The sequence below is a fragment of the Eptatretus burgeri genome, chromosome 2 (assembly GCF_056783735.1).
Source record: "Eptatretus burgeri isolate ZD-2024b chromosome 2, Ebu_testis_v1, whole genome shotgun sequence".
NCBI lineage: Eukaryota > Metazoa > Chordata > Myxini > Myxiniformes > Myxinidae > Eptatretus > Eptatretus burgeri.
Window position 1 is genome coordinate 2,122,440 of NC_140962.1, and position 19,326 is coordinate 2,141,765.

The 19,326-nt window shown below is 45.5% G+C and overlaps 1 protein-coding gene across 6 annotated transcripts in view; it reads right to left on the reverse strand.

Moving 5' to 3' along the window:
- The window catches only part of LOC147031259 (intraflagellar transport protein 70A-like), a 137,080-nt gene that overhangs the window by 91,702 nt on the left and 26,052 nt on the right, over positions 1–19,326 (reverse strand). For all 6 annotated transcript variants that reach the window (XR_015052572.1, XR_015052564.1, XR_015052575.1 and 3 more), the window contains exon 5: positions 13,072–13,128. Coding sequence is in view for 2 of the 6 variants with exons in the window: in XM_085860506.1 (XP_085716632.1) it covers positions 13,072–13,128 (57 nt within the window). In the remaining 4 variants the exon portion in view is untranslated. The remainder of the gene's footprint in view (positions 1–13,071; positions 13,129–19,326) is intronic.

Below are 19,326 nucleotides of genomic sequence, written 5' to 3' on the forward strand. Positions count from 1 at the left end.
TCAGCAGAAAAACAATGAAACAGGTAATATTTGTGAAATTGTATCAAATCAATGCAGATAAAAAGACATCAAGAATATACCAAGAATAGATCACTGGGAAACCAAAAAAATCCATTAATTGTGTCTAAGTGGTTAGTGTAGATGTACAATTTGTAAATTGTGTTTTAAACTGTTCAAAAACAGATGCAAAGATAACAAAATAGGACTGAACAAGGTCAATATTATATGATGGTCAACTCTGTCAAAATTAGCTGATAAGTCCAGAAGTATTAAATTTATAGCTAATCCCAGGTCCACTTTGCAAAAAATATCATTTGTAACCTTCAGAAGGGAAGACTTCGTGTTGGACACGTACCTGTTTGGAACAAACTTATTTTGTTGGCACTAGACTTCTCTTTTGGAACACTTCCAGTTCACTTGCAAAGCAAGTGATCCCCCTCTGAATACAACCTACAACCCTATTTGCTTTAAGGCCCGGTCACACCTTGACGTTTTAGCCAATGTATGCCGATTTTTGAATTTTTTTTCTAAAACGCTAGCACACGTTGAATACGTTATGGGTAAGTTTTGATAACATTGACAGCACGTTGAAAAACACTGCCATACGTCGTTGTACGTTGGCTTTAAACGTTGTACTTTTTGGTTGTCCTCAAATTTTTTCATGCTTGAAATTTCACGACGTATGCCGGCATATGACTCACACGTTCCGCTACGCTGGCCACAAGTTGTATGCACGGTCTGCGATCGTTGACAGATGTCAACACATGCTACTTGTAAGTTAATCATAAGTTGAGACACGCCGAGGTAATGTTTAGCGTACCCGAAACTTATTTCTAACGTACGATTAACGTGTTGTTGGCACGTTACGCGATCGTTGCCACACATCGACAGACGTTACTTTTAAGTTACTCATAGGCTGAAAGACGTCGGTATAATGGATCGTCCTTGCGTCAGCGTCCACGGCCACGGCCAGGACACTTATTTGCAGCATTCTTCAAACTTTTCTTCGGCATGACGAGGATGTTCACACTTCGATGTCTAGCTTGGCTATGATTCCAATTGTCCATCGGCAGCGTCTATTTAAAATAGTCGAGTTTGAGCGTTTTAACACGTTCAGAAGAAATGCTTCAAATTTCAAAACCCCAGCGTCAAAAAACAAAGGCGAGTGACAGCAATTTAAATCGTTCATTGTAAACAATGAAAATAGCTGAGTGGTACCGTTTAAAAGTCGTTGAGTGTAAAAAAAATCCAATTGTTGAGCGCAAGCGTCGACTTTCAATAGTGGAGATGCAGCCATTTAAATTGTTGAGTTTATCATTTAAATCGTTAAATCGTTAAACGCAAGGACGATCCATCATAACCCACACCCTCCCCCTCACACTCACCTACTACTGCCAACATGAACAAACTACTACTAATACTAATACTAATACTAATACTGATACTGTTACTGCTGACATGGACATCGACTCAAAAAGGACTCGAAAACACTGTTGGGTTCCCCTTTTATGAACACCATTTTTATATACCAATTCCCAAAACCGCTGGGAACACGTCTTTATATGGCAGTTGTAAGTTAGAAACACGTTAATTTTTTTTTTTTTGTCGACCGGAAGACGTCATTGGAATACGTCTACATACGTCGATGTGTGTTGGGACTACGTGAGGAATTGGTTCAAAGCACGTCAAACATAAGTTAGAAATAAGTTTCGCGTAAAAACGACATTACCGCGACGTGTTTCGACTTCTGAGTAGCTTATAAGTAGCCTTTGTGGACGTGTGTAAGCGTCCACATATCGTGTGTAAAACTTATCCCCATCGCATGCGGAACGTGTGTCATACGCCGAGTACGTCGTAAAATTTTGAACATGTTTAAAATTTCTTGACGTACTCTACTTACTACAACGTATGATAGCGTACTTTAGCGTTGTACTCACGTATACCAAACTTACTCATACCGTATTTGACGTGCCCCAACGTTTTAGACACATTTTTCTTAGGTCGGCATACGCTGGCAAGATCGCCAAGGTGTGACCGCGATGTTGACACTTCCATTTCTACGGCAGTTATGATTCGAATCGTTGTGTGTCAGCCTTTTAATAGGCTACGTCACGACATCGTCGGCGATGCGTGCAACGCGCTATGCCTAAGTTAGACTATCGTTGGGCATCGGTTGTGTAGGCCAACAACAGGTTCAGCATTCATTGGTATAAGTTATCTATAACACAACGAAACGTTCTGTGTCTGTTACCAATGCGTTATACATAAGACCAAGTCGCTATGAATACGTCCGAATCTTTAAAAAAAAACATCAAAAGTTCAACGTAAGCCAGCGTTTTACATACATTTTAATACGTTGCCATCGCTGGCTAAAACGTCAAGGTGTGACCGGGCCTTTACCTATAGCTGCCTGGCACTGTGCTGCCTGCTTACCTTCCATATCTTTACCACCCCCAGATCCTTCTCCTGTGTGACACGCTCCAAAATTACCCCTTACATCCTGTAATCTCTATTTTCATTGTTCTTTCCCACCCCCAACACCTTACACTTGCTCAGGTTAAATTACATCTGCCAGTCTTTTGCCCAATCTATACAAGTATCAATACTTTCCTTAATTTGATCACCACCCCCTCCTGCTATCCACCTTACCTCCAAGCTTTGTGTCATCTGCAAATTTGGAAAGCTTACTCTTTACCCCATTATCCAAATCATTGATGTAAATAATGAACAGTAATGGTCCGAGTACTGATCCCTGAGGTACCTCACTACTTATATCCTCCCAGTAAGACATCCTCTCACTCACAGCCACTCTTTGCTTCCGATCACAAAGCCAGTTTTCAATCCAATTAGCTACCTGACCAGCCACTCCACAAGCCCTCACTTTGGCGAACAACCTCCGATGTGGTACCTTATCAAATACCTTCTTAAAGTCTAGATATACTATGTCCACTGCCTTTCCCTCATCCACCCAATCAGACACTGCTTCATAGAACTCTAAAAGATTTGTTAAACAGGAACTAACTTTGGCAAACCCACACTGACTACCTTTAATTCGTTTGTATTTGTTTAAATGGTTCGTCATCTAGACCTTAATTAATGTCTCCAACACCTTCCCCACAACTGAAGTCACATGAACAGGTCTATAGCTTCCCAATTCTTCTCTGGATCCTTTCTTAAATAATGGTGTTACATTTGCTACTCTCCAATCCTCCGGTACCTGTTCTGACTCCAGTGAGCTGTTGAAAATATCCGTTAATATCTCGCTTACCTGCTCAGTCACCTCCATCAATACTCTCGGGTGCATATTATCTGGACCCGGAGCCATAATCGACTCTTCGATTACCGAGCTGTTCCTTTACTTCCTCCACACGAACATGGATCTTCTGTAAAAGCCTTTTCTTATCTCCTTGAAAGATACTCTCAGCTATTGACAATTCTCCTGACTGTTCTTGTGTAACAGTTGAAGAAAAATACCTGTTTAATAAGCCTGCCATCTCACTTTCATCACCAACCACTCTCACGGTGCTATTCCTCAATGGGCCCACACTGGTCCGAACCTGCTCTTTTCCCCTGATATACTTAATAAAAGCCTTGCTATTATGTTTAATATTCTTAGCCATGTCCCTCTCATACTCTTTTTTGGCTTGCTGAGTTATTTTCTTAACTTGCCTCTGTTTACTCTGACAGTGACATAAATCTAACTCCAGTCCTGATATTTTCTATTTTCTTGCCTCGCCTGACTCATCACAATTACATCATCCGTTCCTTCGTTAATATCTTCTGCACCCTCCACTGACATTAAAAAACCCTGAATTCCTTCCTCAATTCCCACTGCAAACCTTGCTGCCCCCTTTTAGTCCATGGGCCCAGGCATATATCGGTACCATCTGGGAAACCAAACTTTAGGGCTACTAAGTTATTGGTTGGGACGATATGATTATTTCAATATGTGATAACCGTTCCAGAAGAGCAGTTTAGTATATGTATTTTGCATTTTTACCATTTTACCATTTTGAGATATTGACGTTTTGGGGGAAAATCACACAATGGACTATTGACACATCCCATGAAGGTAATATCATTCAATAACAGCTCAGGATATCCAGATTTGTTTGCCTTTTCGCTTTCATTATGGGGAGGGTGGGTACATTCCAGAGATGATAACTACCAATAAGCTGCCAGTCTGCAATGGTTATCACATCAAAATATGATATATATATATATATATATATATATATATATATATATATATATATATATATATAGCCTGGTGTTGGCGCAGTGGTTAGGGCAGCGGCTTGGGATCCAAAAGGTCCTGAGTTCAAGCCCCGTTGGGCCACTGAATTAATACACCAGGGGGTTGACTCAGCCTGTCATCCTTCCGAGGTCGGCGAAATGAGTACCAGTGTACTGGGCCGGTGTATACCCCGGTTAAAATAGGTGTACCATATCCCTGTGTCGTAAGAGGCGACCAGGGTTGCGTCAGGAAGGGCATCCGGTGTAAAACATGTGCCAAATCACTATGCGGATCATACGGATGATCTGCTGTGGCGACCCCTAATGGGAGCTGCCGAAAGAAGAAGAAGAAGATATATATATATATACACACCAGTTCAAAAATCATAACTAGGATTGGTTTCCTTAGATGGTACCGACAAGTGGAATTTCTGGCCTGGGCCCATGGACTATTTCTATTTAACATATGGCCATCATTCCGGAAACACTCCCTTTGTCCCGTAAAGGATTCCCACTGCTTCTTAAATGTAAAACCTTCCTCCCGACACCATTCTTCCAGCCATTGGTTGACATCTATCACTCTGCTCATAATTTCTATATTGTTTCCTAATCTTTGGAGAATCCTAGAAAACATTACCTCACAGCACTTTGTTTTCAGACACTTACCCAATACCCTGTATCTATTTTTCAAAACCTCTGAGTAGACTATATCATTCGTTCCGAGGTGTACCACAACCAACTTCTTCCTGCCATGACCCGATACAATATCGTTTACCCTTCCTTCAATGTCCCGAACTCCCACTCCTTCAAAACTACACAAAATTCTGTGTCTACGATCCATCCTGCAGAATGAAGAATCTACATATATATATATATATATATATATATATATATATATATATATATATATATATATATATATATATATATATATATATATATATATATATATAATTGTCTCATCACCCACAAAAACTGTCTCCCATACCTCATTTCTACCAATTTATATTGCTGCACCTACATCACTCCCTACACCCGGTGTACCACCACTGCCTGAACCTGCTGCACCTCCACCACAGCTTTCACCTGCTGCACCTCCCACACTGCCTGCTCCCCCCTGCACCGTCACCACCTCTTGCCCCCGCTGCACCATCACCACCTCCTGCCCCTGCTGCACCATCACCACCTCCTGCCCCCGCTGCACCATCACCACCTCCTACCACCGCTGCACAATCACCACTTCCTGCCCCCGCTACACCATCACCACTTCCTGCCCCCCCTCCACCGTCACCACCTCTTGCCCCCACTGCACCGTCACCACCGCCTGCCCCCCCTGCACAGGCAGCACCGCCTGCCCCCGCTGCAACATCACCACCACCTGCCCCCGCTGCACGGTCAGCCCCGCCTGCCCCCGCTGCAACGTCACCACCGCCTGCCCCCACTGCACAGTCAGCACCGCTACAACGTCACCACTGCCTGCCCCCACTGCAAATTCACCACCGCCTGCCCCCGCTGCAACGTCACCACCGCCTGCCTCGCTACACCATCACCACCTCCTGCCCCCGCTGCACCATCACCACCTCCTGCCGCCACTGCACCGTCACCACCTCTTGCCCCCACTGCACCGTCACCACCGCCTGCCCCCGCTGCAACGTCACCACCGCCTGCCTCGCTACACCATCACCACCTCTTGCCCCCACTGCACCTTCACCACCGCCTGCCCCCACTGCACGGTCAGCACCGCCTCCCCCAGCTGCAACATCACCACCACCTGCCCCCACTGCACGGTCAGCCCCGCCTGCCCCCGCTGCAACGTCACCACCGCCTGCCCCCACTGCACAGTCAGCACCGCTACAACGTCACCACTGCCTGCCCCCACTGCAAAGTCACCACCGCCTGCCCTCGCTGCAACATCACCACCGCCTGCCTTGCTACAACGTCACCACCGCCTGCCCCCGCTGCAAAGTCACCACCGCCTGCCCCCGCTGCAAAGTCACCACCACCTGCCCCCGCTGAAACGTCACCACCGCCAGCCCCTGCTGCAACGTTACCACCGCCTGCCCCCGCTGCAACATCACCACCGCCTGCCTTGCTACAACGTCACCACCGCCTGCCCCCGCTGCAAAGTCACCACCGCCTGCCCCCGCTGCAAAGTCACCACCGCCTGCCCCCGCTGAAACGTCACCACCGCCAGCCCCTGCTGCAACGTTACCACCGCCTGCCCCCGCTGCACCAGATGGAACTGCAGATACAATGGAGCAATTGAATGTTTTGTTATAAGTGGAGAGACAAATGAAAGTAAGGGGAAAAAAAAAAAACAACAAAGATGACGAAATTGTATGGATCAAGTAGAAAGTAATCTAAACAAGGAAGAAACGATTTTATGTTGTGGAATAATATATAAGATCCAGAGCCAGTTTACCAAGTGCACTATGGATACATAATACTGTATCTTGCACTGAAAGGACACAGGAAATTACTTGGCTCGTGATAAAGATGGAGTCAATGAAGAAGGATTTTTAACCCAATTTAAAAATTCATGAATGACATCAGATAACAACTTATGTCTTGGTTTTGGAGTTGTTTTCAAACAAGGTACCATAAGAAAAGGCTTTTACTTCAGCAAATGAATTGGTGAAATGGACCAGAGCTGTTTTCAATGTTTGTTAGTTAAGGGGCTGTCACACCTTGACGTTTTAGCCAGCATATGCCGACGCATGAAAAATTTGGCGAATACGCTGGCCACGTCGAATACGTTATGGGTAAGTTTTGTATCCGTTAAGAGCACGCTGAAGCAGGCTGGCATACGTCGTAGTACGCCGAGCTCGTCGACAAATTTTGGGCATGCTCAAAACTTGTCGACGTATGCCAGCGTATGACTCACACGTTCCGCATACGCTGGCCATAAGTTGTAGGCACGTTATGCGATCGTTGACACACGTTACTTGTAAGTTACTCATAAGTCGAAATACGTCGAAGTAATGTCTAGCATACCCAAAACTTATTTCTAACCCAGGGGTCGGGAACGTTTTTGACTCAGAGAGCCATGAAAGCAAAATATTTGGAAATCTATTTCAGTGAGAGCCATATAATATATTTTAAGACTGAATTCAACTAAATGTGAGTATAATAAGCCTCTGAATTTATTCTTTTAAATAATGTTGTTATAATACTCACCATTAATGGGACTTCTGGTGCTGCATGGATTTGCTGATGGCTTTGTAGTCTGGTTGGTACTTGGTGAGGTTAAGCTTCATGCAAGCGTTGAGGCTTTCATCCGTTAGACGTGATCGTAGGTTGGACTTGATGTTTTTAAGATGTGAGAATGACTGCTCACATGCATACGTAGATCCAAACAAGGTCAATACAGCAATACTCACACGCTGCAGTGTGTGGTATGTGACAGGAAGCGCGTTCCAAGTTTTGATAATCAGCTGGTCTTCGGGTTGAAGTTTTTTCATTTCTGTCCACATGTGCTTGCTCGCCAACTCCGCTTTCTGTCGTGCGATTCTTTCCAAATCTTCATTCAGTGACTTGAACTTATTCACCCACATGTCTGAGGCCTTCAGGTCAGCCACTTCTGCTTCAAAATCTCTGACGGAGACACCAGGAATGTAACTCAGGTCGGCTGTGTTCAGTGAACACTCGTTTGGATGGGTGATGAACTTAAAAAGACGAGTGTGCTCACGAAATTCTCCAAAGCGTGCTTTGAATGACTGTAGGAGACTGGATGTGAAGCCAGCTAACTGGTGGAGATCAAAGTTTTGAGTGGGCTCACTTGCTGTGCATGCATCTTTAAATTGTCTCAGTTTTTCAAAATGTAGTAAACGACCTGTTTCAAGATCCATGATAAAGAGCTCCAGCTTGTTTTCAAAAGCAAACACAGCTTGTTGAAGGGATAACACTGTATTTCCAATGCCTTGCATTTTCACGTTGAGCTGGTTCAGATGTACAGTCATATCCACGAGATAGTAAAACTTGAGGAGCCACTCAGTTTGGCTAGCTCAGGATGCTTAATCCCTTTCATTTCAAGGAAAGTCCGGATTTCTTTCAGGCAAGCCGCAAAACGGCTAAGCACCTTCCCTCTTGACAACCAACGCACATTGCTGTGCAAAAGCAGACCGTGATAGTTATTTCCAACTTCATCCAGCAGTGTTTTAAACTAGCGACCATTTAAGGCTCGGGCAACAATAAAATTGATCACCCGAATGACCAGCGACATCACTTCGCCAAGCTGCCCATCACAAATCTGAGCACAAAGTGCCTCCTGGTGTAGAATGCAATGGAAACTTAGGATGGGTCTATTTTCATGTTCACGGAGAAGCGCCACAAATCCTTTGTTTTTCCCCACCATACACAGAGCACCATCAGTACACACTGAGATAAGTTTATCCATAGGTAGATTTTTTTTCTTGAGCGAACTCCATGAAAGACTTGAATAAATACTCACCTCTTGTGGACCCTTTTATTGGCAGAACAGCAAGACTTTCTTCGCACAGTGTATCACCAGCAGCATATCTTGCAATCACACTGAACTGCGACAAATGGCTTACGTCTGTTGACTCATCCAAAGCCAGGGAAAAGAACGGCGCTGTATTTATGTCCTTCACTTGCGTTTCCTCCACTTGGTTTGCCATCATGATGGTACGATCATGAACAGCTCTTGCCGACAGAGGCATGTCTTGTATCCGTATGATTATCATGTCTTTGTTCGGAAGATCATCAAAAAGTTCATTGGCGACATCCAGCATGAACGTTTTAGCATACTCACCATCTGTGAATGGTTTTCCGTTCCTCACTATTGCTAAAGATCCAGCAAAGCTAGCGGAATTATAGTCACCTTGCCGGGTCCATACGCGGAGTTGCTGCTGGCTGGCTTGGACCCTGCTCAGTAGCTCTTGGCATGCTTTCTTTCTGCTGTCTCCCGCAGGGTATTTTGATGCAAAGGTAGCATGGCGTGTGTTGAAGTGCCGCTTTTATATTCGACCGTTTCATCGATGCAATTTTGTCATTGCAAATTCGACACACCACAGAACCTGCTCTCTCCACAAAGGCGAATTCTTCGGCCCATTCATCCTGAAATGTACGATACTCCTCATCTTTTTTTTTCTTTTCGCCATCTTCTTCGTCGAAGGGTTAGCTTTGAGCAAATGAGAGAGAGAGAGGGAGATGTTGACCTCAACTGAGGCTTGGCAAATAGTGAGTCTGGCTGGCCTGCGCACGGGCTTATATACTCGAGAGGTGCGGCGCGGCCGGCCGACTCTGGGATGCTGTCGCCTCAGCGGTGGCGCGTGATTGGTTGAGATGAATTCCGCTACGCGTCTCGGCGGCGGCACGTCATTAGAGGAAACGAAATCACGAGTCGCCTCGGCCACATGACTGGACGAAACAAAAACCGCTTCAGCCCATTCGGAGGCGTTTTTTCTTCTCTCCTTCTGCCAAGTTCAGCCCTGCACGTGAATGAAGCACGACACCATTCAAACTATAGGTAAAGCTTCCGCGAGAAATATTGGGCTTTCAAAGTTTCAAACTCCAATTTTATCTGCGAGCCAGATGCAATCATCAAAAGAGCCACACCTGGCTCGCGAGCCACACGTTCCCGACCCCTGTTCTAACCTATGAGTAACGTGCTTTGAACCTATGTGTAACGTATCTCCAACCCACATTGACGTATGTAGACGTATTTGACGTCTTCCGGACGATCACAGAACTTACTGAACGTGTTTCTAGCTTACAGCTACCGTATAAAGGTGTATTGGCAGCGTTTAGGGGAATTGGTATATAGGAACCCATCAGTGTTCCAGACTCCATGGTGAGTAGATGTCCATGTCATCCGAGAGATGGAGGATCCGGCAAGGCTGAGACGACAATACCTACTAGCTGTCCTCCAACATCAACATGACCTCATCGATTTGACACTGTACCAGTTGCGTGCCAATAGAGCCAGGAGAAGAAGAGGTGAACAGAGGAGAAGGAACTGGATGAGACCACGGATCGGGAGGCGACGGCATTTTGGCATGTATGATCAGCTCATGGTGGAACTCATGGTTTGGTGGAATCAGCATCCTCTCCGTCAGAGGGTGAGCATGATGGGGAGGGTGTGGTGATGATGGATCCTCCTTGCATCCGCGTCCACGGCCATGGCCAGGAGACTTCTTTGCAGCATTCTTCGAAGTTTTCTTCGGCATGACGGTGATGTTGACACTTTGATGTCTGGTGCGGTTATGATTTGAATCATCGAGCGGCAGCCTTTTAATAGGCTACACCACGTGATCGTCGGCGATACGCTGCCGTGCGCTATGCATAAGTTAGACTATCGTTGGGCATAAGTTGTGAACGCTGACAACACGCTAAGCATTCGTTGGTATAAGTTATCGAAACGTTCTGTGTACGTTACCAATACGTTATGCATATGTCCAACACGTTATTATACGCCCAAAACTGAAAAAAACATCAATAGTTCAGCGTACACCAGCGTTTTAGATAAATTTTGATACGTTGCCATACGCTGGCTAAATCGTCAAGGTGTGACAGGGGTTTCAGCAAAAGACTGAGATTTATAGTATCTTCATTTTAATTTGCAACATGTTATTTTGAGAGAATATAATCAGCAGTAAACCAGAGAAAGCAGTTGCCAGTTTTCCAGAATCGAGTAATAAGGGGGCAAATTAATCGATGGTATTTTATAAGTATCTGGTTATAAATTGAGACCAATTGTTCAGTATCATCAGGGTAAGGTGAGAAAGCAGGACTTAATCAGAACGGCACTTGGTAGAGCGCATACTTCTGCAAAGCTGAAAAGTTTGTTTTGTATCCCACTGATAGGCCGGATCTGCATCCAGGACACATCCAAAATCTAATCGGCTTGTTCTTATCACCTACCCAACTCATCCATCAACTTTTGTCATAATCCATCCACAACTTTTTGAAATATCGTGCTATATATCGTTTTTGGCCCAATCTCTTAATGGTGAAGAATCACTTTAAAAAATTATAGCGTCTGGATTCGAAATTGGATCTTCACCAAAATCTAATCAATTCGTCATTGTTACACACCCAACCTGTCCACCAAATGTTGCTCAAATCCGTCCACAAATTTGGGAGATATCCTGCTCACAGACAGACAAACAGACAGGGGTGAAGGCATGACCTCCATCCACCTTTGGTGGCAGAGGTAATCAGATAATTTTTTTGCAGAAGTGATGAATATTAACAGACTCAATGCGATGACATGTCATTGGTCTTGTGAGGATTTTTTTTTAATACAATGTAGAGGCTTGTGCAAGAGTGAGAACACAGAGCAGAACAGAAAAGAACAGCTAGAAAGAACACTGTGGAAAGCAGGGCAACACACCGACAGCCTGGTAGTAGGACATAACAGAGGCATTGTTGGAGAAATGATGGGTGAAGGGAAGAATGAGAGCAAGGGGAGGGGGAGGAGGACACGGTGGCTGAACAATTTGGATATGAGCTCAGAATTAGGAAGAAGGGTGGTGGGGGAGGTTAAATAAGAGTAAGTGAAATCAGAGTTAATTGAAACAGAAATCAAACAAATAAATGGAAATGTGTGTGGAGGAAGAGAGAGGAAGACAGGGTACCATAAGAAAAGGCTTTTACTTAAGCAAATGAATTGGTGAAATGGAACAGAGCTGTTTTCAATGTCAATGAGCTAACCAAACACACATGATCCTGCCTGAAAAGGAAGTGGTGGGCTTGGAGAGGGTTAATGAGGGTGGACAAGATCATGACTCTGGATAGGAGATGACCTGAGAAGGATTGCACATCATGAAGCTCATCTGGATCAGGAGCAACAGTCACTCAAACACCCCGCAGTCCCACCTAGACCCTGTTTTTTTCAATGATATTAACAAACTTTGGCACATTACGGGTGATGAAGGTTGTGGTCAAGTTTCACCGAAATTTTATGTGTGGTTTCAGAGAAGAGAGCAAATCACCATTTTGAGGTGTCAAAACACCCCTGCTGACATGTTTAATGAGAAAGATTTTGATGCGGCCAATATACTTTGGTGCATCACAAGTGTTGAAGGTTGTGATCAAGTTTCATCAAAATCGTGCGTTTGGTTCAAATGATATTTACTGAAGTGTTTATGGACTGACTGACTGACTCACTCACTCACCTATGGACACTGCTCAATTGCATAAGCTCACCTGACTAAAGTCCAGGTTCACTAAAAATGTCAGCAGAAGAGAAAAGGATTCCGGTGCCGGTTTGTACGTTTTGCCTCACTGAAGCATTATCTCACCTCAAACTCAAGCTATGCCTTGACTCTCCAGTGAAAGGTCGTCTTCCAAATGTGCGTCAGTACTCAGCAATTTTGGCCAAAACCACACAGAAATCAAGAATATGACAAAATACCAGGACCTCAAAAATGAAGACAAAAGATCCTGGAAGCTGAAGAGCATCCAAATTGTACTAGTGATTGTTGAAGCAACGGGAATGATGAAAAATAACATTACATAGATCATAAAAACCATCCCTGGGAATATTACTACAAACAAACTGCAATCGGAAGCTATCCCAGGCTCAGTGACGATCCTGAAAAGAGCCCTCGGAACAAAACTCTGGGAATAACAAAACTTCATAACTTCGTCTATGAAACAGAGGTGGATACTTCGAGACCTGGGAGGACTCCGTCCTGGGAGGACACACACACACACACACACACACACACACACACACACACACACACACACACACACACACACACACACACACACACACACACACACACACACACACACACACACACACACACACACACACACACACACACACACACAATCTCTACCTCTCTTTGTCTACTCCGTCCTTACCTTAACTCCATGGAAATCACCCTCAGCATATTTGATAGCAGCTCGCAGTTTCAGAACCTGAATATAGTCAAACAACAACCAGAATTTTCTCAGAAAAGTCATGGATGAAAACATAAACATAAAAAAAAACAAGTATAAAAGACATAAAATGTCATAGACCCATTGTTTTAGTAATTTTGTTGGATGGAGTTAAAGAGCTAGCCCATATTTATGAACAACTAAAATGTCTGCCAGTCTTCCAGTTAGCCATCTTTGATAAGATCACAAAATAAAGCAAGGTGCAATTGAATGCCACCGTGTACTGTGCTTGAAGCAAGTTTGAACAAAATTGGTAAATGCATGTCCAAGAAATGGTTGAGGACGTGTCCGACATCGGGATGTTTTTTTGCAACTAAAATGGCTGCCAGTCAGCCATCTTGAATCTGATGTCGAAAAAAAACACATGCATATGTATACCATCATGTGTTGCCTTTGTGCCAAGTACCAATAAAATCGGTCCATACATGTCCGAGATATGGTTGCAGATGCACATACGCACGCACGCACACATGCATGGACACACACATACGAAAATCAAGATGAAATCCAAAAGCCCTCATTTCGGACATAGTCCTACAGGGGCTAATAAGCACAGTTGTATTGTTTATATCATCTTTTTGAATCATAATGAGCGCTCGTTTAACCCCGGCACATTTGAATAAGATATAAGTATTTTTCCCTGATTATTTTTCGAGGAAATTGGGAAATTGGCACATATGATTGGGATAAAATTGAGAATTTCTTCTCAACATTATATCATCACTGATGTGCTGCTCTGGCACAAATGTAGTGCCCTCAGAGAAACTCAGACAGTAAAACAGTACCTTGGATTAAAACTTTTGTGTAAAAAGAACTTCTGAAACGAGTATTAAAAGAAGGCATTAAAAAGAGAAACAATAATTGTTCAAAATAAATTGAATCCAAATTAATAACAGTATATTGAAATGTGTGGGATATGAGGGTGGTTATTAAAATTTAAAGTCATCGCATGGAATGTGTTCATGAAGGAGAGATCATTTTCAGCTTAATCAAGGACTTCACATTTCGGATAACTTTCCTGTTATTGTACACCATCGGAAGAAAGTGTTGTTAACGGAAGAGGTTATCTACGTTAAGGATGTCATGTGATCTGCTAGATTTAGTTGGTTTACATTAAATATACCATGGCATCCCTCATGAAAAGTAGGTGAGCTATCATCACAACCCTGGCCAAATTCCAAATTATTGTCCTGAATGACTGCTGGGAAGGCAATGGCAAACCAGCAAGCATAACCCTTGCGAAACTGTTTGGCAGCATTAAAACTCTGGAAAGAATATGGTACAGCACATCACATCACAGTAAAACCTGCCTTAGCCACTACCTAGTGCAAAGCTTGCTGTCAAACCTCGACTCAGATTCTACCACCGGTCCAGACGGCATCAGCCCACACGTCCCAAAGACCTGCTCCTCTGCTCTTGCTCACCCTCTCTCTGTTCTATTCACCCTCTCATTTGCTCAAGGTCATCTGCCATCTGCTTGGAAATCAGCAAACATTACCGCCCTGCATAAAAAGGTGCAAAAACAGATCCCTGCAACGACAGACCAATTAGCCTTCTCCCAATCATCAGCAAGGTTATCGAAGCCATCATCGCTTCAGACATTAAATACTTCCTCTTCTCCAATAGCTTGATTTCCGATCATCAACTTGGTTTCAGACAAGGTCACTCTACCCTGGATATGCTGCTTCTGCTCTCCCAACAATGGATGGAGGTCCTCAATGCCAGATATGAAATCAGAGCCATATCCCTGGATATATCGCGTGCTTTTGATACGGTCTGGCACCCTGCCCTGCTCACCAAACTCTCTTCCTATGGTATCCAAGGCCATTTCCACTCATGGCTCGCAGACTTCCACTCCTGTCACAGCCAACGTGTGGCCCTAAATAGAGTTCTCTCATCCCCTCTTCTTATCCAGGCTGGAGTTCCTCAAGGCAGCGTTCTGGGCCCTGTTCTTTTTCTGGTTTTCATCAACAATCTCTCTGACTCTCTGGAAAATCCTCTTTATCTCTTTGCTGATGACTCCACCCTCTGCTGTACCATCTGTCATCCCTCAGATCGGCAAGCAGCAGCTTCTTTGCTTCTTCACTGTCTGTAGATATGGATAACATCACAAGCTGGTCCAACACGTGGAACTTGTCTTTCAACCATGACAAATCTAACACTCACTATGTCTCTGAAAGGACCATTTGGCAACCCCCCCCCCATCCAGTTTCTCAGCAATCCTCTGGAAGAAGTCCTTTCTTTCAAGCTTCTGGGTCTCACTATCTGCCATGATCTTTCCTGGGAAAGCCACATTTCAAACCTGGCCTCCAAAGCCAGTCGCCAACTGGGAATCCTCCATCGTGCAAAGTCCTTCGTCGGCCCACCTGAGCTCCTGACCACATACAAAGCTTTCATCTGCAGCCTGATGGAGTACTGCTCTCCCCTCCGGGCTGGTGCTCCTGCCTCCCACCTTTCTCGGCTTCACGCTGTGGAAACCAAGGCATTTTGGATCATTGGTATCTCCCGTGATGAGGCTGAGTCTTTGGGCCTCTCACTCTCTCACTGCAGGCAGGTCGGTGGTCTTTCTGTCTTCTACCGTCTCCTCTCTGGTCTCGCCCCGCCCCCCCTCGCTCTGTCTGTGATTTGTCCCCACCACATTTCCACAGGGCGCTCAAGGAATGCCAATAACCCCCTTCTGGTAAAACTACAAATATTAAGAATCACTGCTCACCTTCACTTTCACTCCTCTTTTTTCCCGCCTTTGGAATAAACTCCCTCACTCAGTTCAATCCAACTCTTCCCTCCAGGCCGTCAAAAAACATCAGTTCACCACCACCTCTTGTCATCCCCCATCCAAATCCTCTGTCTTTTCTACCTGTGTTAATCCACCCCAAACCCACTTCCTTCAAATTCCCTACTTTCTTTCCTGAAAGTCCCTGTAATGTCCATCTTGTATTCCCCATGTTCCTTGCCCCACCCCTCTTCCTTCCACAGATTTCCTGATGTCTCTGTTCCCCACTGTTTTGTCCTTCCCACTTCCGCCCCTCTTGTCTCATGCCCCCCCTCCCCCTTGCTGTGCGGTGTGTTCGCCCTCATACGAGCTTTGACAAGGTATATTAAAAAAAAAACCTCTTCAGACTTGCTCTTAGCGGCTACTGAAAATTGCCCACGAAAAAACCCAATGCATAATACCCTTTTTCCAGCGACCACCGAGTTAGCATCATCAGTGGCCATCAGAATTACCTTCTTTGGCCTAATCACTACTGTAAGTAAGTCTTCTTCTTGCTTTCTGACACAATCTTTTTTGCCAAACACAGTGGAAATCCTCGGTATATACAGGTAGTGGACCCAAAAAATGGAAACACCAATGTAAATTAACTGAATAGGGTGTTGGGCCACCACATGCGGCCAGTACAGCCTGTATGCGCCATGGCGTGGAGTCCACCAGCATCTGGAATTTGGCAAGAGGGATGTGGCACTATTCTTACATGAGAAAGTCAATCAACTCAACTTTGAAACTTTGCAGTTTCCAACTGAACTTTCATTATTCCTTTTTCCTGCCTCTGAAACAAACTCCCACACTCTCTTAAATCCCACTTCTCTCTCCAGATCTTCAAAACAGCTGTTCACCACCATCTCTTATCTTCCCCCATCCAAATCTTCGATCTTTTCTACCCCCGTTAATCCACCCAAAACCCACCTCCTTCAAATTCCCTGTTTTCCTTCATGAAAGTCCCTGTAGTACCATTTTGTTTACCCCATGTACCCCGTCCCATCCCTCTCCCTTCCAAAGATCTTCCATTGTCTCTATTCCCCACTATATTCCGCACAGTCTTCCCACGGCACCCTCTCGGCGACCCAAGTTGAATCCTCCACGGCGACCCACTGTGCATCCCAGATGGGGTGGGGACGCCTGTTTTGGATCTTCGCGATTTCAGCGCCTACCGCCTGTAAGGCGCTAAGAAGGTTTCATTGCTTATTTTTGCATTCCCTAATCCCTTAGCATGCTTCCTGGATGACCTGGTTGTTGAGCTTTGATGCATCGTTGGCTTAGACATAGTATCTATGTATCACCTCTCTATAAAAGGTAGATGAGTGTCAGAGCCAAAACCCCTTTTGGTACAACAATGTACATATAATATGGTGCATGTTCAACGGTGCCAGATACTACTTTTTGCTTTGCTTTTTTGTGAAGCTACAAGAGCTGGATGCTGTATTACCAGCGACTTGCATCTTTTTTGCTGCATACTAGCCCTTTATATGCCTGGTGTTGGCTTAATAGTTAGGGTCAGGTCAGGTATGGGAGCATGTTCCAGAACAGCGCGTCGCTGCGTCCACTTTCCGTCGGTACTCCAGGGGCTCCGTCTGGCCATCCCCCAGGCAGATGCCAGGCCCATCCCCATCTCCTTGAGATGATGGTCAACCTGCTGCAACCACGAGGCACGTGGTCGGCCCACTGGCCTCCTCCACTCATGAGACTCCCTCGCTGAGAGAATCTGGTGAGCAGGATCAGCGTCAGTAAAACGAGCCAAATGTCCATACAGCCACAACTGACGCTTACGGACTATGCAGGTAACAAATCTCATCCGAGTCTCTCTCAGCAACCGCTCGTTGGACACAAAATCTGACCAGCGATAGCCAAGGATTCTCCGAAGAGACCTGGTACCAAATGAATTAAGTCTCTGTCTCAGATCCTTGGTCAGAGTCCAAGTCTCGCATCCATAGAGCAAGACTGAAAGTACCAAGGACCTGAATACTCGGACTTTCATCCTCCCGCACAGGTACCGGCAGCGCCACACCCCATGATCCAGTGAATCCATGACTCCCCAGGCCCGACCCAGACGTCTATTGACCTCTGACTCACAGCCAGCAGAGTCATGAATATCACTGCCAAGGTAAGTGAATCTCTTCACGACCTCAACATCCTCACCACAAACAGACACAGACAGGACAGCAGCATCCAAGTTGTCACCGAAAGCCTGGATCTTAGTTTTGACCCAAGAAACCCGTAATCCCAGCGGCTCCGACTCCTCATTCAGCACCTCGAGGGCCCCCAAAAGGATATGTAAAGTCTCCGCAAAGATGACTGCATCATCTGCAAAATCAAGGTCCGAGGTCTTGACATTCCCAAATGATGCACCGCAGCTTGATCTCTCTGACATCCTCCCTAAAATCCAGTCCATACAAGTGCTGAAAAGTGTGGGGGCCAGTACACACCCCTGACGAACTCCAGTAACAACTGGAAACAAGTCAGAGATGGTACCACCACACTTCACAGCACTCTCAGTACCAGAGTAGCGTTCAGACATCAGATCGATCAGTTTTGGTGGCACCCCACGAAGACCAAGAATCCTCCAGAGGACATCCCGATTCACTGAATCGAACGCTTTACAGAGATCAATATAGGCTGCAAGCAGCCCCTGCCGAAACTCTCGTCTGCGTTCGGTGAGGACACGAAGAGCAAGGATACAGTCAATCGTTGACCTCTTTGGTGTAAAGCCTGACTGTTCTGGACGCTGGTGCTCAAGCAGATGGTGGCGAAACCTATCAAGAATTATCCAAGCAAAGACCTTGTCCGGCACTGAGAGCAGAGTCACCCCTCGGTAGTTGATGCAGTCTTGGCGATCACCCTTCCCTTTCCAGAAAGGAACAACAAGGCCCCTCTTCCAATCAGTTGGGATGATGCCTGTGTTCCAGGCAGAGCACAAAACTGCATGCAACGACACGAGTGCAGCATTTCCACCAGCCTTGATAAGTTCAGCATGGATGCCACAGATCCCTGGAGCTTTGCCCCGTTTCAACTGGTTCACCGCAGCCCATGTTTCCACAAGCGAAGGTGGACGACAGTTGATTCGAGGGTCAGCAACAGGGATTGTAACACCCTTGACGTCCAACTCGACAGCTGGGGATCAGCCTGGTACAACCGCTCAAAGTAACCAGCCCAGTGGGCCTTCACTTCAGAATCCTCTGTCAAGAGCCTACCACTCTCTGCTCTAACTGCAGTGCTCCGAGGGATGGGCTTGGATGAACGCAATGCGCGAATTCCCCTGTAAGCGGGACGAGAATCAACTGTCCACAGGTGATGCTCTACCCCCTCACAGATTCCTCGCACATAGGCCTCCTTGTCCACCCTCAGTGCACGTTCAGTTTTACGACTCAGTTCCCTGAACAGCTCAGCTCTGCCATTCAGCCTGG